The sequence below is a fragment of the Panicum virgatum genome, chromosome 9N (assembly GCF_016808335.1).
Source record: "Panicum virgatum strain AP13 chromosome 9N, P.virgatum_v5, whole genome shotgun sequence".
In the NCBI taxonomy this organism is placed as follows: domain Eukaryota; kingdom Viridiplantae; phylum Streptophyta; class Magnoliopsida; order Poales; family Poaceae; genus Panicum; species Panicum virgatum.
In genome coordinates, this window is record NC_053153.1 from 9530552 (window position 1) to 9556076 (window position 25525).

Consider the following 25525-nt stretch of genomic DNA (forward strand, 5'->3'; position numbering starts at 1 on the left):
TTCCTTGAAAACCCATTGGAAGCTTTATATTTTCTCATCGGTCATAAGTACTCCACCCAGAAGCACTGTCTGGAAATGATTATTTACGCCAACAAATAATCCGAATGGCATGTCATACAGATTAGTCTTGAATGTTGTGTCAAAGCTTACAACATCTCCAAAATGCTCATATTGCATTCGGCTCCGGGAATTTGTCCACATTAAACTCTTTATTCTGCCGCCTTCATCGGTATCCACGCTGAACATGAACCCGGGATCATTCTTCCGAAGATCACGGATCAAATCTAAAGTTTTCTTGATGTCATCCTCTGCTTGTTCATGGTTTATCTTGTGGCATAAAGTTTTCAAAGATCTCTTAGTTGCTGGCACATTTTGCATCGAACCAAAGAAATCACCAAGAATGGTGTACAACTTGGTTAAACCAATATTGTTTCCCCGCAACATCCGTATTAAGTCTTTTGTATACTTGTCCAAATGATGGTGCGAAGGCCAATGCTTTTTTTCGCCACAAGTTTGTTGATAATGGATGATTATGTTCACTAATATGCTCAACCACTACCCAGCCATGGTTTGATGTTCGATGCAGACGTAGCATCGCCTTGCAATTTGTTCTTGATGAGCTTGTCTTAACACTGGCATCCGGACTCCCCTGCGGCCAAAGAACATCAAAAGAATTGAAGCACATTAAACTGAAAGAACTAGCATAGAGGCAATGGTTGCGAACAACGAATAAAGTACTACAAGAATTAATGACAGGTCCTTACATGACAGCTGCAATAGAACTCCTGTCCTAGCTGGTAACGCATTTCATCACTTTTGTTTCTTCGTTCCTTCTTCTCGGACCACCGTTTCTTCCTCCACTGGATACCAAAACCACACTCCCACGAATACAAGTTGTAGTACTCATATGCCTCATCACAGTCATCGAACTCAGTGCCAACACTTGGGTTTATTACGTACTCACTCCCGCCCCCTGCAAATTTCATCACAGCTTGTTGTAGTGCACTAGCTCTTCCATAGACATGAGCTCTGCAGTCAGGCCCTTCACATCTTGTGTTGCTGCAAGATTAGCCAAAAAAACATTTAGATTGTTGATGTATTGAGTACATCACATAACATGTAATCATAACCAAGTAGGGTTCCATACCGCTTCTTCCATGGCACGTCTTGTTCTCCAACAGTAGATATAACTCCAGATGTAACACCGCTATTTTGCACAAATGCAGACTCGTCTTCGATTCTTACATTGATATCAAATGGGATGATGTCCAGCTCCCTGCACATCATTCAATACAGGTAATTGAAGCAAACTTTTAAATTTGACAACCCCCTTAATTAGATCAAAAGCCCTTAGTAACATTGTATGAAATGTTTTGCAAAATACCTCTCCACATCATGATTAGCAGCACTTTGCATCCGCGACAATTCATTCCTCCCCCCAGCACTGTCAACCAGGGGGACACATTTACCATGATTCTTAGTACTCCCAAATAAATGTTCTGGGCCACATGACAAATTCCGGTCTTCATCGCTCAAACTTAAATGACTTTTTCCTTCCACCTCGTCAGTCCTGGTATCAATCGGAAAACTTTTACCTTTTTGTTATGGTTGCCATACAGTGCAGATCTAATTTTCCTGACCCTTCATTACAACCAATAATTTCAAGGTCTACCTAAATTGACAGCAACAAAGTAGTTGTACTGAAAAGGTTGCTGCATTTTCTTTCCGCGCTAACGTCGAATCCTAATTAATATACGACAAAGTAGTTCTACTGAAAGGTTGATGCATATCTTAGTATAGCTGACAGTACAAACCAAGGATACAATTGTGCTGTCACCTATAGTTCCTCTAGGTTTTTATTCCGACCACTTATGGCTCCTACTCTTGCCATTTGTGGGGCTTCCTGGTTCTAATATCGCTTGTGTTCATAATAACAGATTATATAATATATAATCCAGACAATTCTATTCATTTCTGTGCTCAGATTCAGTCTCAGGCTTGCTTATAATTAACTACCATTTACCGGGTATCTTAAGTAAAAGCCAACAATGAATCATTTCTTTGTTCAAAGCCCTTGAACACACAGGCAACACTACCGACGACTCACCTCATAACTTGTGTACCAGATATCCAACTTTCTTCACCAAGTATAACAACTGTCCCCTCCAAATCTTGAGTCGGAGCACTATAATTAGCAGGTACCGCTTAGTAAGAGAGCAAAAAAAGCGATGCATGGACTGAACAACAATGTTGTACAGCAGAGTACCTAGAACAGGGCATGTTCAAATCTAGTTGCCCATAACCGACTTCAGATGCTCCCAACCCGCAAGCAGAATTCACCACATCTTCTCTGCCATTCTCTTAGAAAAAAAAAGTGATTCCCTCCAAAACATTCTTTGCATTTTTTGCAAGGCAATCAGCAATGCAGAACAACCATTGACTACCACAATATTTACAAACTAAAGAATTACCACATTTGCAAAGATTGGATCATCCACAACACTGACTAACCTTGCACACGCCGATTGCTGTAACCGAAAGCTATGTTCATCATCACCAACATGTGCCCCGACTGCATTCTGGACCTTGAATGCTGCTCCATCGTCGTCCCATTTGGAGTTCGTCCGGCCGCCCAACAGCGACCTGACCTCCAGCTGAATGGCGTGATCGCCTTGCACGTCAGCTTGGCTTCCACCAAAGGCTGCGACTCTGATTCTGCAACGCGTTGTTTACATTATTTTTGGATTGCGCAGAAACAACCAAATTAACTGACAAAAAGATCGGCAAGTAAAGAAGAACAATCATGCATATTCCGAAACACCCAAAAAAAGTTGATCCTCAAACGCAAAGATTGCATATTGCAGCAACTGACTAACCTTGAAGACGTCGAGTGTTTGAATCGCAGCCGCTTCTCATCTTCCTCGACTTCTATCTCGCCTGATCTTTGAAGACAGACGGTCCTTCGATTCTCCCCACCATGGCAGCTGTCACAGCCTCCCATCACAGAGTTTAGTTGGAGATCATCAGCGCGAAGTCCTTGAACAATTCCTTCGCCTACACCGATCCCCGCTTCCCTCTTCATGCGAGGCCATAGAGGACACGCCATCGCCAAGGCCGGAGCTTCCGAGACCCGAGTTCATGGGGTACAGGATGGATAGGCCGCTCCCTCCCTCCCCCGATTAGCAGTGTACATGATGGGCAGTGAAGCGTACACTAATATGACGATTTTGAATTTTGAAATCGTTGGCCGCGATGCAGACCGCACTTAGCTGGCGAGCCTGACACAACTTGTTTAATTAACTAGTACATGTCCCATCGTATCCTATACGTACTCCAATAGTTTGGTGTAGGCCATCTTCCCCACCACAGTGTAAACAGCACAAATCTCTAGATACAGGTGGACGGTACAGATAACCCCTACCAGGATAACCTGCTCCTAGAAATCTTGACTCTGACTTGGATCTCATCTCATGCGGTACTGATCACTGATGGCATGTGGTTGTACTTGGATCTCATCTCATGCGGTACTGATCACTGATGGCATGTGGTTGTACTTGGATCTCATCCAGAATGTTGAGTTTAAGGCCGACCGTAACTCCAGCAACTTACGGCCGATTCTTTTTCCTCCCCCTTCCCTTTCCCCGCACCTTTCCCCTTCCTTTCCTCCCCATTCTCTCACGATGGATCGGGATCCCGCGCCTCCCCGCTGCCGACTCCCCGCCGACCGCCGCTCCCCTTCCTCCCTCGGAGCCGCGCTCCCTTCCCTTCCCATGAGTCCGCTCCCCTTCCTCCCTGGAGCCGCCGCACCTCCCCGCGGCCGCCGCCGCCTCCATCGTTGGACCGCCTCCATGGGATGCCGCGCGCTCCCTCGCCGGCGGCGGCGCCGGATCCGCCTCCCTGGGCCGCCGCGCGCTTGCCCGCCGTTGGATCCCGGCTCCCTGCGCTGTGCGGCGGGGGATGGGCGGCGCGGTGGGCTGGTGCGCGCTCGCCCGCCGCCACCGCCGCCGGATCCCGGCTCCCTGCGCTGTGCGGCGGGGGATGGGCGGCGCGGTGCACCGCCGACGGGCCGGCAGCGTCGGCGGGGAGGTAGGTTTTTTTTATTTTACAAAAATTTTTTACCGACCAAAATTTCACCCCAATTTTTTTTCTTTTTGATTTTGATGCAAATTTTTTTATTCTAAGTATTGTTTTTCGGATGAAAATTTTTTCTATTCTGGATACAAATTTTCTCAACTTTTTGTCTCTCAAAATTTTGTTTCTAACTTTTTCTCGTCAAAAATTTTTCTCTCTCCAAAATTTCTCTTAGAAAAAATTTTCTAAAATCGGAAAACGACAAAAAAATTACTAAAAATGAAAAAAAATGGTCGGGAGATCGACCGTAGGGAGCCCCTCCCTACGGTTAACCGTAAATTAGCGATACCCGATCTCATCTCATGCGGTACTGATAACTGATGGCATGTGGTTGTACACATACGCAAACTCTACTTTTATAAGTATTTTTGAAGATTGAGCAAGTAAATCTCTAAAATTGACGAAGTCACTATAGCCGTTTCGCTGTAACAAAAATATATTCTAACACTGAAAGCACAATCATTAAATCTTAAAATATTCACTCTCATGGGGAGTCGAATTCAGAACATGAGGTGCTACCTAGGCTCATAACCATTAGACTATGGGCTCTTTTGTATTTATTGCGGTTTTGACTTCACATAATTTACGTAAGAGCAAGTATTATGATTGCCGGTTTGCCGGCGGGGTCCGACGTGGAGGAGTGAGAAATGAAGAGAGAGAAGAAGGTCGCCGTCTCGCGAGTCGCCCGTCCAAGCCGGCTGGGAGAGCCTGCGTCTCCTTCTATTGGTTGAGAAGCTAGCGTGGCAATAAATAGAGCTGGGGGCCGCTACTGTCCCGCGCCCGCTGCAGCCGGCGGTCGGCGAAATTATAAGATGCTCTAAAACGACATACGAGCGAACAGAGCTTGGTTGGAGGACCGAGGATCAGTAACCGCGTCCCCATTGTTTTCTCACTTCCGGTGTGCTGAACTGAGCAGCCGCCCAGCGGCCAGTGATCCGGGGTGCCGCCAACAGTGATGACACATGGAGATGCCAGCCAGTAGGCCCCGCCGCCGGACGACGAAGAAGCCACCGAGACGAAGACGAGAGACCGAAAGGCCTGCGGCTCCGAGCCTCCGATCATCAGAGCAAGGCCACATGGGTCTGGGTCTCACCCGCGCGGCGCGACATGTCCAGCCCCGGGCTTGCATGGGCGCGGGTGCCCCCGGACCCAGAAGGGGAAGGGGGCAGGCTGACTTTTCCTTGTGTTATCCACTGGGAGCTCCGCGACCACGAGGTGCTGCCCTGTGGCCAATTATTTCCTGCACCGGGTCGGCTGGGGCTTTGCCGTTTTGGAGCGCCGGGACGGAGGCCGGCGCGGGATCTTGTCGTGGGAAACCCAACGCAACGGGGGTGTTGCCGTGTTGGTGTACCCAAATGATTGATACAACTAACGGCTCCATATATCTTGATAAGGTGAGGTGTACAGTATAGTTCGTGTAGGGGCTGGGTTGTGGTCCCTGTGTGCAGCTCATATAATGGCGAGCAAGTAGTATGTGGCGTAATGTGAGCACTAAGGAACAGTTGAATCTTCGGTGGTGGAGGGTCCTGCTTACGCCAATTTTAATAGAAGTGTCATATAAGTATCATACGTATTAAATATCATGTTACAACAACAAATTTACCGATACAATAGAGTCATTTATGAGAAAATATGAGGGATGAAGAAAAGGGATTTCATAGGATGAGAGAGAAGGGCCATAGGAGCACCGAGGTCTTATGCAAAAGAGGATGGGGTCATAATAAACTATTAACAACTGTTACGGTAATTTTGCCACTGATTTTTCAAAATTCGTCAGGATCAGCGGACCAACGTAGCTCTGCCACTGCTCCTCTAGCACATTCCTAATCCTAATAATTGTAGGATAATATCTTCCACTAAACATACTGTCTTTAGTGCTTAGTAGCACACCCTACAAGAGCCTGACCGTTTTAACCACACCATTTTTTTTTGACGTGGAACCTACGTTACTGTAGTATTAGTTAAATCAAACAATCCGAATGCCCGAGCAAGTTCAAGACCGGATGCGTGGTCGTGACGTTGTCAGCGGAGCAGAGCTTTTACTTGAACATTCTGGTCGGTCGCATCGCAGTGCAAGCTACTGGTAGCTCTCCAGTAAACAACTTAATTAAATAATCTGTATAATAAAGCGTGCGTAACTAATTAAGTTCCCCCGGTGTGTCGGCGATGATCGGTACCAGCACCAACGATCGAGGACGACCGATCGCCGCCGCTGCGCTCTCCGCCCCCACCGACTTTCCTCTGTTCGATGATGGTAGCTCCCGCCCGATATGGGTGGCCACAAAGCCGCCCACAGACAGACACGGTCGTCTCCTTCCCGGAGGCCGAGGGCCGGCCGGATCGGAGCCACCACCAGCAGCGCGCAAGCTTCGAAGCTTCCCCAGATCCTGTCCAAGTCACCCATCAGCTGCACACCTTCTGGCTTCTGCCCAGAGCCGTGCCGCGTGCTACCTGTAGTGCTCAAGTCAAGTTAGTCCCGTTTAGTTTTCAAAAATTTTCCTATATTACATATTATATCGAATCTTCGGCCACATGTATGGAATATTAAATACAGTTGTAAAGAATAATTAATTACACAGTTCAACTGTAAATGACGAGACGAATCTTTTAAATCTAATTAGTTAATGATTGGATATTAGTTGTTAAATAACAACGAAAATGCTACAGTATCCAAATTCAAAAAATTTCACGAACTAAACACAGCTTAGCCACGAAGTACAAAACAAAAGCTCCATTTTAAGAAGGCCCAAGCTGTACCCTTGGCCGCTTGCCCTCACCTTTCTACGGCGCTTTTCCCTTAAGATACAGTGCTCTTATGCAAGTACTACGAGCTTCGAGCTGTACCTACTACGCTGTCGCTTCGAGCGACTACGAGCATGCAGCTAGTACAGTCAGCAGTAGGGTCGAAACGTACGAGCTGTTCCCGTGTGTCGTGCATGCATGGGACGGCGATAAGCTTTTGTTTCCGGCCGTGATCTCCCGGATCTGCCAACGACGACCGTCGACCGTGACGCCGATGTCTCTCCCACTCTCCCACCGCCGGAGATCGAGATCGATCAGATCCTATATATGTAAGCAAGGGTCCCCCTTCTAGCCATCTTCGAAAGCAGCAAAGGAGTATCAAAAAGCTAGGCTTTTTGTGGATTTCTTAGACGACTCGATCAATGCCGTGGCGTGATCGTAATCGTAACCTATAGGGCATGGGGTGTACGTGGTCGATGCCCGTCTAATCGCCCGTGACGACACGAGCCACCGCGTCGGATCGCGCCATGTATCGACCGTACCGTACGTCGCGTCGCGTCGAGCTAGTGGGGGGATCGGAGGCAAGGATTACATTACCGGTGATACAACATTTATCAGTGACCTCCGGTAACGATAATCGATTGAAAATCGGTGAAAAATCGCTAAAACCGATTGGTAAAGGGACCCAAATTCAAAAAATGAAAATCAACAATTTATCGTCGATAATCGATGCAAACCAAACGATTTATCGCTTCGCCTACTGAAAATGTGTTTTGGCAGTGGAAAAAATATAAAGGTTTTATAGCATTTAATTTTTTAGGTTATGTATTATATTATATTAGATAAATTACACATACATGCATAATTTTGCATATGAGATTGCCTAAGAAATAAACATGTTTACATATTTTGCCCATAAAATTGCATAAAGCACATGAATTTGCACATGTATACAAACCACGAAGTGCATAGTTCATATAAATAAACGAGTGCATAGTCCATACAAACTTCATAGTTCACAGGATAACCACTCCCTCCATCATCATTGTCATCATCATCGTCATCGTCATCATCGGTGTTGTCTTCATCACCACCACCACTAGGCTCAGGTGTTGTCTCATTGCTCGCAAGTTCTTCCTCTTGAGGGCTCCTAATCATTTTCCCCTTCTTTTCTGGTGGCCCAGGTCGGAGAACTTTTGTCTTCCTCTTGCCAAGATGTGTATCACCAACATTCTCACCTGCCCATTGCTCTAAATTTTCATTGTCCTCTGCCAAAGAAGTGAACATTGGATTAGGAAGGGGAACATCACTAATATCAGAGTCCTCATCCAATGTTGGAGGGGCATTGGATCTGCCGTGCTCCATCCAATCTTGAATAGCACTTCGTTGGCGATAAAATGAAAGATCCATCATTCTACTCACAGGATCAAAGTCACTAGGCTCAACTGTGCTTCCTGCTCGCTGGATATGAAGTCGAAGGTTGTAGTTCGCAAAAACCAACTGATGCAACTTCTTGTGTCCCAACCGATTTCGCAATTTTGTGTGGATGAAGGCAAAAGTACTCCAATTCCTCTCACATCCACTTGATGAGGCACATTGAGAGAGAAGCTTCATTGCAAGGCGTTGAAGTGTTGGAGTATCATTACCAAACATAGACCACCAACTAGCCGGTGAAGTAGCATGATCAGTGGCCATCCTCCTAGCTAGCTCTCCAGCAAAATCTCCTCGCTTTTGCTTAAAAAACACAGCTTCCTGAAGTGCAGCAGCCGCTGTGTTTGTATCACACATCCTTTCTAAATATTTGCGAAGATTTGTCATTAAGGAATCTGTTGTCCCCATGGTATAATTCACCATCGGATTCAAAACACAAGCACCTTGCACATAAGTCCCTAGCATGACAGTGGACATCCTCCTATCTATTATCTCCATGATATGTTCAAAACGAGTCGGATTTTTCTGACTTAAGTTGGCAGCATATGTCCGACTTAAGTTAGATAAAAATATTTTTTCCCTGAGCAAACAATTGTTCCTTTCAACATGTGACAACATTCTGGAATCAAGAGAAGGTCTAGTTTTTTATAAAAATAAGTTCTCTACTTTTTATGATTTTTTTTAAATTTTTGAATTTTCCATTGAAATCCAGCGAAATTTCTCAGTCGGTTTACGTTTTCAGTTAGCATCGATAACGATAAATTTTATCGATAATCGCGATTATCGAGCGGTTTTGTTTTCCATGATCGGAGGTCGGTAGACGAACCGATCTGCAGGCGTGGTAGCTCGGCAGCTCTCGGTGCCAGCGAGCGCCGACGGCAGTGTGTCAGCAGGTGGCGTTCGCGTCGCACGCGCTCTGCTAGCTGTGTGGCCGTGGCGCACGCATGGCTGATGTCTTCGCCCTGGTCTCTCCGCCAAGTGACACGCATGGGAGCATTGTTCGACCGTGACAAAACAGCCGGGATGGCGTCGTCGTCGTTGGACTCCAGGCTTCTTAATTGGTCCTGCCGTCCTGCGCGTGCGCGTTTAGTAGCTCTCGCTGGTTGGAGGCGGTGCGGGGGCAGCCGGCAGCTAGCGGTCAGCGGAGTCTCAGCTCGCATTGCCAGCTCAGCTTGATGGTGCACTGGTCACTGGGCGGTCAGCGGAGGCAAATTATTAGTAAAGCACACCGGTGGTGTGACGTAATTGTACTCACATGTTTGATTAGAAGTAGTACGAAGTAATTCTCGCTCCGATTAACAATCGAGAGCTAGCATGCGAGCTACATGTGCACTTTCAGTTTCGCTGCGGTCTTTGTTGTGAGCAGCGAACAGACCAATCCGGCAAGAGGTCATGTCACGGTCATACTAGTTCATACGAGTTTTGTTGCGGTGTTAATGCTAGTAAGATCTCTCTTAGTAAACCTAGCTTTGTACTAAGTCAAATAATCTTAATGTTAAATAAATTAATAAAACAAAGACTAATATTTACCATCCCAAACAAGTATAATTGTATTCGTCATGGAATATATTTTTCTAATATGTCTATTTGATATCATAAATATTAATACGCCACCACCCATAAACTCAATCAAAATTAAAATAGTTTGCCATAATTGATAATCATGGTCTGTCTCAACGAATGAAAGGTATATCTTGTCTATGTTGGATTAATTGGGCCTAGGCGTATTAAATAAATTAATCAAATAATTTCAAGATCCATAGAAAATGGTGGTAGTCACGCTAGTGGTTGAAACCATCTTGGAAGTTGAAAGGGGTCCCTAAGCAACTTATAAAGTGGAGCAAGTCTACACATGGTAAGGTGAAGAAGGATAAAAGAGTGTCACATGAGCGCGCATGCTCGCTTGCCTGCGACGGGATGTGTAGGTTGGGCTTGGGCGTATTTTTTTATGCGCAAGAACAACACTCTCTACTACAGTCACTGCTCCTATGCATCTCCATCCGGCGCATAGGCTTACTTGAACAGCAGGCCTTCTAAACTCCATCCTCTTCGAGACTCTGCACTGAGTAGAGGGTGATCAAGTTTCTTGAAAGTGACTGCTCACTGCATCGATTCCCCGACGACCTGTTGTGATCAACTACTACTCGATGGCATGTCGGCACTACGAACTGCTTACGACATCATCTTTTGATCGGCCAGGCCCAATCAGAATGTTGACCAATCAGCGACACATCTAGTGCCTTTTGACACTAGCCCCACTTTTGGGTATGTTATCAACTTCCTGTTTACTTTTGTTGTCGCTGTTGCAAGCACAATAAACCATGCTCCATTTGTACTATCATGTTTTATCTAACATTCCGGATTAAAATGAACCATAATTTGGCTCTAATTCCAATAGTCTAGATGGCTATTATGTTTAAAAGTAAAAAAGTTAGGTAGAAAAATTGGCAATTTCGTAACTATGAGCCCTAAGTATGGAAATTGGAAAGAATGGAAGAAACCAGAGATGAGAAAATTTGAATAACTATGGGCCCCAAGTTTATCCATGTCTTTTAATATTTATATCTTAAATTTGCTATCCGTGTAGGAGCACAGCCTTTCCTTGGCGGCAAAACTGAATGAGCAAAATTTATTATGTACAAGTTGCAAAAGCAGTGGATTCCTTTATGGTGTCAAATGTGTCAAAACTTTCTATAGGATCTTGACATCTAAAGGTCCAGATCCTTTTACATCTTTCTAAGATATTAGTATGACACAACTCAAGAAAGGTAAACCATTAGTCGGTGAATGGAGAAACTAGAGCAATAGTGTCTATGCTTTCAACATAAAAGCGAAACATCATTGGTGATAGAGGGAATAAGATGAGTCAGAAGATTTGTGAAACAGGAAAAGTGTTTATGAATGAAACTTTTACCGCTACATTTTTCTAATATGGTTGAAAATATCGGTAGCATGTCCCAAACACAAGCAAGTAAGCAACAAAAGTGGATGGCACAGTGAGCTAACAGAACAAAATTAGAAGAAACAACCTTTTTTTTTTTGCCAAAAGAAGGAAGTGCATTTCGGTGACTCGAGGTCCTTCAGGAATTTACCGGTTAGTTGGCGGTTGCGTATGATGTTCTATTTTTTTTCTTTCTTGTAGTATTATTGTGCATTGTTATCCAAAATTGGGCATATATTTTGTACACGGCATTGGCGAAGCAGCTTATTCGGCATTAATTAGTATATTCCAGGATAACAACAGATGTTCCTGACAGTGCAGACAGCATTGATCAAGCAACATATCCAGGCAGTGGCGGATGTACACCCCGGGCCACCCGTGCCATGGCCCGGGGTTCGGCCTAAAAAATTGCTGAAGAAGCCCAAAAAATTGTTGAAGAAGAATAAATATACTATTTCGCGATGACATTTGTTGTATATTTTCTATCTTTCCATTATGTTCTCGTGTATCTTTTGAACTTCCATTATGTTCTCGTGTATCTTTTGAACTATGAGTTTGTCGACGTCTGGTTTTTGTCACAACTATATTTAAAACTCGGCCCGGGATTCAACTCAATCCTGGTTCCGCCACTGTATCCAGGTAGGATCGATCCTTTCGTACATGAGCTATGCTCGTAGGCATCTCATGCCAGTATTATATGTCACCATCTTCCTCTATCTAGCATGCCCCAGCCTGTCGAAAAGGTTAAGGCACTGTGTGCGACATGGAACATCTCAAGCTTTTCGAACGACGCCGATGCCGCCGGTCAAGTCGACCAACCCACTTGGCACCGGGGATCTCGCGCCACCAACAGCCGCGGCCACGATCCTCCCACGCAAGTGACGCAAAAGCTCGTCATGCTCAGCTGGCATGGCAAAGCTGCCGCCGTTCGTCGCGAAAATGTGGGCGCCGCTGCACACCGATACGGGACGGGGCGGTGCCCGGCCGTGTCGCCCAAGGCCGCGGCCGCTCGACGTGTGACGGACCCGGGGACGCGGTTGTTTCACGCGATCGAGCCCACTTTTTACGACAACGAAAACGAGCGCTCCCTCGCCGTGTGGTTCATGGCCGCGCGGCCGCCGCGGGGCGCGCGCGGGAAGCCCGGGACCCGACGCCGCACGCCGTCCGATCGGCCGGCGAAAGCGATGCGTCCAGAACACGGTCTGCAAAAACCGGTACGGTAGCTAGCTAGCTACATCAACCGTCGCCGACGCTAGGGAAAACCGTAAGCGAGAGCCATGTTTTCCATTCCCTCCCGGCGCCGGAGGAACACAACCGGGTGATCAAGTTGGTTGAGATTTGAAGCATGCATGAGGCGACGACTGCCGAGTGCCGACGTGAAGCCGGGCAAAACGCGTGCCGTAGTGATCAGACTTGCCTAAACGTCGAGGTGAACTCGCGACACAATGATCCGACAAAGGGGCAACATGTGGGGTCGTGCTAAACTTTCGGTTTGCCGGTAACCAGCCAGCTAACCTTGTGTACAACTTCTAACTTGACGGAAAGCTCATGTGAGACGTGACACTGCCTTAACCAAATATTTTCCATTTGTCGTACACTTTTAGAGCTAGTTAAGGAAAATTAAAACATGTCTGCCTTTTCTATTCTGAACATATAAGAGTGTTAAGTTTTCCTCACCATTTTTTTACAATTGAGTTTCTAGTATATTTAATTTGGATAACTACTACCATAATTACGGTAATGAGTTTGTCGAAGATATTGTTGTTTGTAATTTGATAAAACTATTAAGAAAAGATGCAAATTATACTAGAAAAAACTGTCGGCCACTCAAGAAGAAAGTGATAAAAGACTAGAATTGTTGTCCCGTTACAATAAACTGTTGTGAAGTACTATCTCCGTCTCAAAATATAAGTATTTGTTGACTTCTGGTGATCATATTTGATCATTCGTCTTATTCAAAAAATTTGAGAAAAATAAAAACAATTAAGATATACTTCAAATATATACGATGATAAAACATATCATAACAAAATGAATAATAATTTCACAAATTTTTTGAATAAGACGAATAATCAAATATGATCAGCAAAAGTTAATAAATGGTTATATTTTGGGACGGAGATAGTATCACATTTTAGTTCACCGAGCATGCACGTTTCAGATTATCCTTAAAAATTCAACAGGTTATAGTGGATTATATTTTTATTATAAGAAATCTTCTTCCTCCTGAATAAAAATCAAAAGAAACGTCGTTCCTAAAATGAAATCCATTCTAAACAAAAAGTTTGGGACAGGCTCACAAACCAACAGACTGCTCTGGGAGACTGGGAGCAGCCTCGACCTCGAGAATGGGGCCTGTCTGTGTATCGCACATGTGCAGAGGTTGTTCGATCGGTTGTTGCTTACTGCAAGGTTCAAACGTGACGTGCCAATAATCTGGTGATCACTACCCAACGACCACGTTGTCTGAAGACCCTGCCAATAACTTCAGCCTGACAATGCCCCCGGCCGGCCGGTCCACCATCAATCGGCCGTGTACCGCATCACCCAGGAATTCAGAGAACACGGTCGCTGTCGCCCGATATATCTGCACATGGCGCTCGTTTAGTTGCAAAATTTTTTAGAATTTTTAGTACTGTACCATTTTCGTTTGTATTTAGTAATTATTATCTGATTATGAGTTAATTAGACTCAAAAGATTCGTCTCGTAAATTACAAACAAACTGTGTAATTAATTATTTTGTTTAATTACATTTAATACTTCATGCATGCATTCAAAGATTCGATGTGACGGGGAATCTTGTAAAATTTTGGATTTTTAGATGCAACTAACAAGGGCATGGATCGCGGCGCAAAATCGCTCAGTTGCCTGGTCCATCTTCTGCCTTCTGAAACGGACACGCGAGCCCGCCCTGTCCTGGGCTTGCCGTCCCCGGCGCCGGCAGCCGTGATGCCAGCCAGTATGCCACGGTCCGGGGGCTTCTCCCACAGGCTCCCACGGCACAGTTCAGTCCCCACCCGCAAGATCTTCTCGAGCAACGCTGCCACCACCTCCTGCCTCGCCGCTATCCTGCATGCATGGCGCTGTGTACTTGTGTGCCGGCCCGGCCGCGGCCGGCCAGGCCCGAGCAAAGTTTTCAGGTAACACTAGCACAGCGCGCAGATTGACGCGATAGCTACTCCCCATCGCGGACCTTTTGCTCAAGAAAGCTGAGCCTTATCTGGTGGATTTCACATGGAGCTCCATTGCAGCGGCGACAGCGCGGCCGCCGCCGGCCCCGCACTGCCGGCGGCCGTGTCGACACCAGCGTGTGTGAGCACGGCCGGCCCGCGCCCGCCTGGTCGACCGGGGATCGGGAACTGAAATTTTCAGTGGATTTCGGGTGAGCCACTAGTCATCCCCGCGGCCCCAGCACCACGGTGTTCGGCCGGCAGATGGCCCCTGCCTGCGTGCCATTGGACTTGCAAGCACACGCATGTCAGAGAGCCGGACAAGGTGTTTGGTTTCACGTGCTGCCGTGCCGCGCCAGGGGCGGCACGCCTACGCCCCCCGCGCGCGCGTCGTCGTCCCGCATTGTTGAACGCGCGACACCGGCACGACGCGAACGAGCAACGGGCGCAGCCCCATGTGTGCGGATCGACGACGCAGCGGCGCGCGCGCGCGATCCGCGACCTGCAGGGTGCGGGGCGGAACAGCGCGGCGCCACCGGCCGGCCGGCTGGAGGCCCCACCCCCCCTGGCGCGCGCGCTCGCAGTCGTGGCTGCGTGCATGCGCGGTCGGCGGCTCGGCGCGCCCGGCGACAGGGACGGCCGCGCGGGCGCCGACCGGCCGCCGTACGCCGAGAACTTTCGTGGCCCCACGTGTCGTAGGATCGGACACGGTCTCAAGGACGTGTCGTTCCTCCGTCCCGACTCCCGAGTCCCCATCCGTGGAAAGCTTTTACTCCTGCTACCACGGCGCACGCGCCACGGGTTTCGCGGTCTGCTGTGTTCTTCTCCCTGACAAGGAGAAGTTGGCTCGATCGATCGTGGACAAGCAGCCGCCGCCGCCGTCGAGACTGGCTGATAGGCGCCGTTGACCGCCGAGGAGAGAAATGCGCGCCATGCCAGCTCCTGGGTTGAACAGGGAGAGCCGGAGATGGCCACCCATGCTCTGCCACATGCAACGAGCTAGACATTCGCTACTCGCTAGACGCCACCGCCGCCCCGGCTGGCCGGCGGAAGCCTCCTGCATTGCATGTACGCCGCCGGCCCTGGTGCCCATCGGCGGATAGATCGATCGGTAGGGTTGGCCGGTTGGGTCGGCTGACCGGCCGGGCGTAAGTGCGAGAGCGCTACGCAGTGAATGGGGCGGCGGCATGGCGACCCTACTTTGGGAGGATGGGCGTGCTGATCTGGCTACCCAGCTGGTCCAGGAGCTGGAAGGCGCCTCGCGGGTGCGCGTCGCCATGTTGGGCAGGGGTCCAAACTTACTTAACGCGTTGTCTCTCTACGGGCTGTGGGCTGTGGAATGTAGGAGCCCATTACTGTGTCTGTGTGTTGGGCTTCTTCCTCCTCCTACCTCGCCCACGCAGAGCGGGCTGGGCCTAGATTTAGTAGGCCAAGGCGGGAGTTATTATTGGATCACTAATCTTTTCATTTACCTCAGAGCGGGCTTTGAAGGAGGCAGGGACCAAAAGATTGCTGAAGAGTACTATCACAAAAATAAAGGAGTTGAATGACGAGAAGTTTATTTTTGTTGAGGTATTTCCGATTTCCCATACTACATTGCATCCATCCGGGGTACAAAATGTATTGGATGAAAAACAGCAAGCCCAGTAGTGTATCCGAGTATGAGAAACAGCTATGCTTCAGTTCTTATCTTTGAGGTTTGCCAGTGATTTCTTGCATCACAATCATACGAGCCTTTACAGTTTTCTTGGCAGTTCGTTGACACCGAATATCTTTGAGATCGTGTCTTTCTCAAATCAAGAGAGCACGCACATGAGATTAGTCCGGTCAATTGATTTGATCTTATTAAAAATTCTCTATATGTGGCTTACTAATTTTATTTCTCCCAAAGTTAACAATTACTCTGCCATTTCTTGTGGCGGGGGGTGAGGGGGAGCACAAGCGATCATTCCCTGTGAACCAGCAATATTTATGTGTTAAACGCGAATAAGTATACTTCAGAGTTCAGAGGCGTTCTGAATGCATCAAAAATTAAGAATTGTAGTTTCCTAAAAAAAACTTTGGCATCCAAGTATTTACAAAATCAGAATCGAAATATAGAAACTTGATTTATATTTCAAAATCAAGCATAGTGGAATTCAATTTTTACTAAGTCATATAGGAAGCTAGGTATTTCAAAAGGAAATAAAGTTCCCATATTACAGAAAAGCAGAGAAGGTGGTCTGTGTAGTAGGTTGTGACTCCTAATGCATCACCTCCTTGCATTACCAACTTGATCATCAACCAACAAGTTGGGGCCTTGGAGGAGCCTAGCGGATAAAAGAAGAAACTATATATAAATTGCTCCAGGGCTTTGGCTTTCCCTTAAAGCGATTGAACCCAACAAAAAAGGTGTGTCTATTCGTAATAAATCTGTCGATTGACATATGCCGGCATCCATCACACTGTGGATGTCTTCGGCGATCCATGTTGATCCCTTTTGTCAGAACAGATCAGAAGAGCATAGTTTATTTCTCCTTTCAAATTATTTATGAATAATGTCATTCTAGTTTATTTTAGTAATTTTTTAATTCGATCCAATAACCCAAAAATTATCTGGGTCTTGTTTAGTTGCAAATTCAAAATTTCACATCGACGTGCATGTGTATTAAATTTAGACGAAATAAAAAATGAACTGTATAGTTTGCTTGTAAATTGTGAGAAGAATCTAATGAGTCCAATTAGGCTATGATTGGACACTAAATTGCTACAATAATTACTACAATACATATGTGCTAATGACGAATTAATTAGTCTTAATAAATTTAACTCGTAGTTTACAGACGAGTTCTATAATTAGTTTTATTATTAGTCTATGTTTAAAACTTCAAATGTGCAAAGATTTCATTTCAAAAAATTTACGAGCGCAACTAAACGAAACCTAACTTCCATCCCTAACGGTGGTCGTTAGGGTTCTCAAAAAACCATGCTGAAGTTTACATGGCAGGTTTGCCATTCTCTTTCTGGCTGCCACCGGGCCCGTTTGGTTTCACTCGCGATACAAAGAAATCTTATAGGCATGAAGTACTAAATGAAGCTTATTTGCAAAATCTTTTCATATATGGGTGTAACTTGACGAATCTAATGATAGTAATTAATCGATGATTGGCTACAGTAATGCTATAGTAACCAACCTCTAATGTGACACCCTAGGTGTCTGCACAATAGAATTGTATTGATTTTGTGCATCATGTGCTTAATTTGCTTGAAAAAGGATCTTATTGTAAAAATCTAAGGTTATTTGTGTAAATATGATTTAATGCAAGGTCCTTTCTATAACTTAATTTGAATAGGGAGAGCAAATATTTCTTTTGTGGAGGGTTTATTTGTAAAATTTAGTGTAATCATTGCTTGGCAGAAAATTTTGCTTTTTAGTTTGAAATTAAACTGAATTTGCATTGGAAAAGTCAAAAGTCCATTAAATTCAAAATCCTTGCTATGTTTTCAAAATAACTCTTTAACCTTTGGTCAAATCAATTTTTACACAACATCAAAGTTGTAGATCTTGAAAAATTGAACAACTTTCATGTTGGGCACTTTTTCTTTTGAGCCCTAGTTTAGGAGATATTTTTATTTTACAGTAGGGCCCCTAAACTTTTTAGAAATTGCAAATCAGTCCAAACTCTTTCTTCCACCTCCCTGCCTCTCTGCTTCAGCGCCGCTGGCAGTCAGCGCCGCCCGCCCGCTGCTCAGGGCCGGCCCCGGCCACCTCCTGCTCTCCGTGGCACCCATGTGTCGCGCCCCAGCCCTTCACCGCTTATTTCCCCTCGCGCTGGAGCCCTGTCCCCGTGCCACGCGCCCCCACGCCATCGCCGGCCGGCCACCACCGCCCCTTTCTTGCTCCCCTCGCCCAAACCCGCTCACTCCCCTCTCCACCGAGCCCAAACGCCCACCCTCACTCCCCTCTACACGCTCGAGCCCAAGCACTGAGCCATCCCCTCCCCACTCGTCCAGAACATCGCCGCCGCCATAGCTCGAACCCGCCGCGGAGCCCCACCCTCCGGCCTCTCTCTGCCCCCAACTAAGCCCGGGAACGGCACCCTCACCTCCCCACGAAACTCCTGAGATAGGCCGCCCCTTCCTCCCGTCGCCGGAGCACCGCCACGGCGAGGCAGAGCCGCCGCCTCCGAGCACCTCCTCGCGCCCCAAGACCACCCACGGGTGTGCCTCGACTCCCTCCTACTTTTCCCCCACCGGCCCCTCGCCGCTGGCGAGCGAGCTCGCCGGAAACTCGGCCGCCGCCGCTCCTCTATTTTGAAGACCGGCCAGGGACCCCATTTGAAAAGAAAAGAAAGTTCCAGGGGCTTTTGTGCTAGATCTAGGGGCTATTCTGTAAAACTAGTTTAAGTTTTCTTTATTTCTTGCTATGAACTTTGAAAATACCTAGAAATTCATAGAAAACTCAGAAAAAGACAAACCCAAATGTTTTGGAATCCTTGTTACAAGAACTACAAGTTTTGTTATATGCACATCTTTATTTTTTGTCTGTATTTTAATCCAAGAAAAAGGAAAGAATAAATAGGCTTTATTTGTTCTAGGAGTTCTACTCAGTAAATACATGTGATTTTTGGCTTGATTTTGTCTTGCAGTGTTTTTAGCATCTGGTAAAAAATTGAAACCTTTTTGACGTCATTAGCTTGATCAAAGTTTCAAGATTCTTAAATATTATAGTTTTGCTAATTTATTTTTACTCTTAGAAATAATCAAGTTTTTGTGTGAAAAGTTTTCCGTGATCACATGTTACTAAAACCTTGTTGTTGCCCAAGTTTGGAAAATTGTCCATCTGTTTAATTATTTATTTCATTTAATGCTTGTTAAGTAGGATTTAATTGTGATAAATAGTTTATTTAATTATAAAATTCTGATAATTTTCGTAGAACTCTATTTTGGTCATGTTTTCATTTTTTGTAAAATTTAGGATCCATAAAAACTATAGAACTTCCTATACTAATGAGTTTTGCCATATGTGGTTTATTTTTTTCTAATTTATTACTTCAGTTTTATGGCTAGATAAATTCTAAAAAATTTATGAGGTTTTCATTATCATATGAAGTCTGTTCTGAAAAATTGTGAGCTTCATAAGTCTTGTAGTTTGTCCTATAGAATTAAATCTTTCTCTAAGTACTATCTGAATAATTATTTTATTCTGATTAAATGGCTGCATGAAATGGAATGAATTTTACAGGGTAGAGTGGTATTTGTATTTATTGTTTGAAGTAATTTTTTTACATTTAAATGCTGGTTGTATTCTGAGTTACTCATTTCTTTTCAAATCATGTTTGACATGTTATATAAACTATTTGAAACTTACTTTGTAAGTTTAATCCAATTGTCTTGTGATGTTAACCATGTTGTTTTGTGTAGTCATAGATGTTAAATAACTACCCTATAAACGCTTCCCATATGAATGTTTGTTTGCTAAATGTTGGACTACAACTTTATCGTGAAGTGTGTTTGTGTAATACTATTCTTGCATCACATATAGATATGACTGTTTTATCGGACGGGACGTACGAGCTGATCCCGGAATCCGAAGAAGGTGATCAAGAGGCCCAGCTGAACGCCACTGTACTAACTGAAAACCCGGACCAAAATCCGGAAGAGCCCAAGGCTAATCTAGCTAGTGACTACCGAGAAGGGAAGCCCCGGACATAACCCATATTTCAAATTATTACAATTTATTGTTATTACTTACTTGTGCATTTACAGTTCTTAGGATTTGAATTGAAACCCTAGATGCATGATCCTAGGAACCTATGTACTGAACACTAGACCTGAGTTCGAATAATTGCTAAGCTTATAGGACCGGTAAAAGTCGAGTGATTGCCTGTCACTCGCGAGCTCTATAGGAATTGCTTGTTTACTTTCTGCTATCAATATAAGTACGACGGACGGGGTCGTGTTCGATATCATGACCTTGGGTGAGACCCCGTCTGTGTTGATAAATTCTGCTAAGGTCGCAGTGTGTGGTAGCGGTGGTTAAGTTTTTGAACGTACTAGCCACATGCCGTAAATATGGTATGCAGTAAGCCTAGTAGCCGATTGGACCGGGGAGTGGATATACCTTTCACTCTCTCTTAGAGATATGTTTTTATTTATGTTTATGTTGCGCAACACCGCGGCTACAGGGACGAGGTTGGTGCCCTATAGTCGGGGAGAGTGACCCTATCCACAAGCCGGAAAGAAAGGTAAACGGTTGTTTGGGAACGACCCGACGGTGTTCCAAATGTGTGTGTTAGGTCTGCCTGGCCAGGTTAACAAATTTCGATTCGAATCGTCCGCTTCTCACGGTTTGGGACTGCTTGATCCCTTTGCCACACAGAGTAATAAGAGCAACATTATTATGATCAATCTTGATGTTTGCTTAAAGTTCTACCATGGTTGAATAGGATTAGTTGCTTACATAGAATGGTTAATCAACTAGAATATGGAAAGCTAAAATGTGAAGTAAGGACCTACTCTTTATTGCTTTTCAGCAAAAGGAAAACCATAGCCACACAGAACCCTGCATAGTCTAGTTAGGTGGTCTAAGTATACCCGTTGATGGTTAAGTCTTGCTGAGTATTAGAATACTCAGCCTTGCTGTTGAAACCTTTTTCAGGTATGAGTTTTGAGGACCAGATCGCTAGTCTATCTTGGCCCTGCTCTTTACCTCCTGGCTGGTCCGTAGAATGGGATCCGTCTTTGACCGGCAACGACCCTGACGAGTGATACCTTGCTTGAGCTAGCTTGGTACCCGTTTGCGACGTGTTGTAGCCGTCGTGTTTCCTTTCCGCTGCTTAAACTCTGAACATTAAACTTATGGCTTGTATAACTGTTTTACTAAGTTTGGATATGTAATAAGTATGTTGAAACATGTTGTAATCACTACTTTGCCTGTGTTGTAAAATTATGGTTGTAATATCTCTGGACTCGCCTTCGTGCGAGGTGTGCTTGTTCGATCCGAGAACCGGTGGTTGTATCGGGACGTTACCCGACAGACCAAGAATTGTTCCGTTTGAAGTGCGTTTGAGCCGGTGTTGCCTTTAGGGTGATGTCCATTGCATTTGAGCCGGGATAATTCAGGTGGTTCTGCCACATCTAATTGTGCGGTCAAAGGCCTCATTAAATTCGTCTCGCGAAATAGCACGGGATTGTATAGTTTGTTTTATAAACTCCCTTTATTTAGTACCATTAATTATTAATTAAAATTTGTGCTACTTGTGTTACTGCACAAACCAAACAGAACCGGTACAACCACTCTCCAAGGAACGAAACAGAAGGCGGGCGAATGGAGGAGAGGGAATCCCCCAAAATGGGAGAGGACGGCAGCATCTCCTTTAAAGTCAATTCCCTATATGCCATCGAAAAATATAACTCATCCCCTATGTGCCATCGAAAATTAGCTCATCCCTTCTATACTATCATTTATAATTTCTCATCCCCTATAAGCCACTACTGTTAAAATCTAAAGCTAACGGCGTCAAATTTTTATGCCTAGACTTTTTTACCCCTGAGTCAAAAAGCAGCACCCTCGATTAAAAAAAACTCCCACCCGGCCACCCCATCCCCGAAGCCTCAGGCTCGGCCCTGCTGCGCCTTCCCCTCCAGCCGGCCTGCAGCGCCCCCCACGACCCGCCTGCGCCGGCTTGCAGTGGCGCCGCCTGTCGCCCGCTGTGGTCCCTCGCGGCGCGCGCGCCCCGTTGCGGCTCCGCACGGCGAGTCCGTCACCCCCTATCCCCCACTGCAATGGCCTCCTCCCTCGCCGCCGCCGCGTGCTGCCTCCTCTCCCGCACCTCCGCTGACGCAGACGCTCCGCCGCCGCCGCCGGAGCCCATCGCGGCCCTCAGCGAGTGCGCCAAGGGGTGCGCGGCCGCCCTTCCCCACCGCGGCCCTCCGCGCCCGCGCTGCCCACCTGTCGGCGCGTCCCTAACCTGCGCTCCCGGCCGCCGCCGCACCATGTGCCTCCAGGCTCACGCCTCCGGACGCCCGCGGCGCGCTAACGCCGCGCCCGCCCTTGCTGGAGTGCTGGTTGCCCGGCGGCGGCAGAGCGGCACCGGTCGTGCTCCCATGCGCCGAGCACGTCGAGGTGAGGCATACGGAGCACGTCGAGGTCACCTCCCGGACGGTGGAGGCGGCGCCGACCAAGGAGAGCGCCGCGTCGGGGCCGAGGACCGTCAGGGTCTTCTGCGACGACTACGACGCCATGGACTCGTTGTTGACGCTCCTTAGAGCGCCAATTTACGTACCGCAAGCGCACGGATCGTGTAGCTTTCCCTTAGAGTATTCCCCCAAGGTTTATCAATCCACAGAACAAGTGTATTACTATGCTTAACTAAGCACTAATGATGTTGGTAAAAGATCTATATTGAGTGATTGAGTGTGAAATAGATCTAATCTAACCAATCTAATCCAATCTAGACTAGTGAGCAATGATAGGTTTGTGCACAAGATATGAAGAGCATTTGTCCATAGGGTCTAGGATCATTAGAGATGTAATCGCCAAGAAACGAAGAACGGATCTAATCTAGCAAAGGTGTGTTCCAAGATCAAAACCATTCCCTCCCGCATACTGTCACTACACAAGGATAATCGGTAACGAATCAACAAGAACACGATATTTGATGTAATCTAAGTAAACCGTGCAAGAACAAAGTACCCAAAGCCAAGTCGCGAACTATTAAGCATCAAAGCATCATCAACAAGAATCGTGATAAATCAATCTCATAAAGGATTCGGCAATTACAACTCAAGATCTCCTTACAACCCCATGAACAAACGAGGACTTTACCCTATGAAGTTAGGCGAAGCGTAGTCGATCATGGTGATGAAATCTCCGGCAAGGGATGGATCGCTTGCTGTCCTCCAACTTGCAGTGGCGCCGAGGGACGATGAGGCCTCCGATGTCGCCTTTCTCTTGTGTCTAACTCGATTAAGCTCCTTGACGTTGTCTCCCCGAATGCTCTCCTATCCTTGGCGTCGTCTCCCGAATGATCTCCGTGTGAGCCTGTGGGAGGGGTCTTTAAATAGCCTCAGGAAACCCTAGGTCGAAGAGGAGGCCGAGACTCCCTGGAAAGGGCCTGGGCCGGCTGGCTCAATGGGCCCAGGCCGACCGGCCTGGCCCATTTTCTCACCGCCTTGCGTCCTCCTTTCTCCCCAAGTCTTCTGGAGTCTTCTGGAGTTTATACCTTTCACGATTGCACCCCGTTGGACGTCGTTATCTTCGTGATTTCTTTGAGGGAAAGGATAGGACGGAAAATCCTTCCTTAAATCTCTATTTGCTTTGCTTAGCCCCGAAGTATCTCGATCTCATCTTGTGGGCTTTTTCCTTTGGGCTTCATTGGAGGGTGGATGTGCATGAACGGGCTTCTAGTCGTCATGGCCTTTGGTCCTTTGCTTGGGCTTTGGCCTTCATCTTCCTTCGTGTTATTGCGTGATCATGGGTCTCTTCGAAACATCTCCGAAAATGTCCAATTTCCTGCCAAAATACAACATGCTCCAAAATCCAGGACAAAATCGAAAACGGTCAAGTTCGGGTGCCAAGTGGCGGGTTAGTACATGAATCATCCCGAAGAATTTACCAAAACCTCTCCTAATTGTATAACAAAATGGGTACTTAAGGAGCACCAACATTCCCCCCATGCTTAGCTTTTGCTCGTCCTCGAGCAAATCAAATCATCAAGTCCTTCCAAGGGTTGCTTGAGAGTTCTCAAACTGCAAAATTTACTTATGCAAACAAGTCTAACAATATTTCTTCAAACAAAGGTCAGAGGAGCAGTGAGGATAATCATATCATGGGCGTTTAAAAACTCATCCAATATTACTCCACGACTCTTACCTTTAACCGGCAACTTGAATATCGACAACACTTGCTTTTCTTGCTATCCTTGGAGGTTTTTTCTTTCTTCTCTTCTTTTTATTTTTTTAGTTTTTAGAAGCAAAATACCCTGCAACAAAGGTTAGACCAAAAATTCTTGCACAAGTCCTTTCATGTCTCTCGATATAAGTGGCTATCCTATTATTATTTGCAAACTCTCATCTCCCAAAAATCTCTCAAGTATAAAGTGGGGCTATAGGTGAGGCTAGCAAAGTATAAACATATATTGTCAAGTTAAGAAAACCTTCTAATGATTGCTTACCTTCCGAGCCAATGATCATGAGAGTTTCTCCATAATGTAAGGGGTTCAAGGGTAAAAAGATTTAGAATGGTGGACATGTGCAAATGCATACAAAAAGATTGACTTCAAGGCACAAGTGTCGTCCTCGTTATCGGATTGCACATGATTGGAATTGAGGATATTGTTCAAACAACAAGGTGATATCTCTTTGCACTTCTCTAACCATAGAATCCCTTCATTTATTCTTTTCTTATCTTCTTATTATTTTTTTTCTTTTCTTTCTTTCTCCCGAATTTTCCTTCTCTTTTCCGAACCTTTTCATAGGACACTTTCTATAAAACATAGATACGCAAATCTCCAAAGTGGCTCCCTGAATTTTTGGAGCCCGAGCCGAGGCCAGAGGGGCCTAGGCCGGCCGGCCCAAGGGGTGTAGGCCGGCCGGCCTGGGGCTTTCCCAGGTCGGATTCGGTCCGTCTTTCCAGTACTTCTTCCTTTCTTCATCCCAAATTATGTTTTTATACAACTCATGCGCAGGAACAGAACATATCCTCATAATTGGGTTGTGGTCAAGGAAGAGGATAATAAACAAGATAATCTCATGTTCGGGTTTTGGAATCCGGTAGATTTCATGAGTTGTTCCAATGAGGAATTCTCATTACCGAATATTGACGGGGCTAGCAATTCAGAGATGAAAAATACAGACATGATCATTGCTCGAAATTAAAACTCCCAAGAGAAAGAAATCCTAACTCAACTCAACGTACATCCAATACTTATGGTGGAACGAATATATAGCTTGTGGATGATAGGATTTTTACTCTCAACTTGCCAATAACTTGATCAACCTTATGTTTGTAGGGGTTTTATTATTTTTATGAAATTAAAGTCCTCCAAATCATGCCTTACTCGCAAGCATAATGAAAACCAAGTGCTAGATCAAAGCTCAAGTGTGGGTATTAACATGGACGAATAA

At 45.9% G+C, this 25525-nt stretch overlaps 1 protein-coding gene across 4 annotated transcripts; it reads right to left on the bottom strand.

The window, feature by feature from the left end:
* Nucleotides 1-322: 322 nt before the first annotated feature.
* Nucleotides 323-3349, bottom strand: LOC120692939. 4 transcript variants are annotated; one of them, XM_039976324.1, is made up of 7 exons: nt 2512-3349; nt 2267-2350; nt 2108-2185; nt 1385-1588; nt 1148-1276; nt 765-1059; nt 323-649 (listed from the first exon to the last, which is right to left on the bottom strand). In XM_039976324.1, the coding sequence occupies exons 2-7, from the start codon at nt 2278-2280 to the stop codon at nt 392-394; spliced, it is 978 nt and encodes a 325-aa protein (XP_039832258.1). In that variant the 5' UTR covers nt 2281-2350; nt 2512-3349; the 3' UTR covers nt 323-391. The 4 variants fall into 4 exon arrangements, with proteins under 4 accessions (XP_039832258.1, XP_039832259.1, XP_039832261.1 ...); XM_039976325.1 differs by having other exon boundaries at nt 1385-1570; nt 2267-2394; XM_039976327.1 differs by having other exon boundaries at nt 323-644; nt 2267-2394.
* Nucleotides 3350-25525: the final 22176 nt, after the last annotated feature.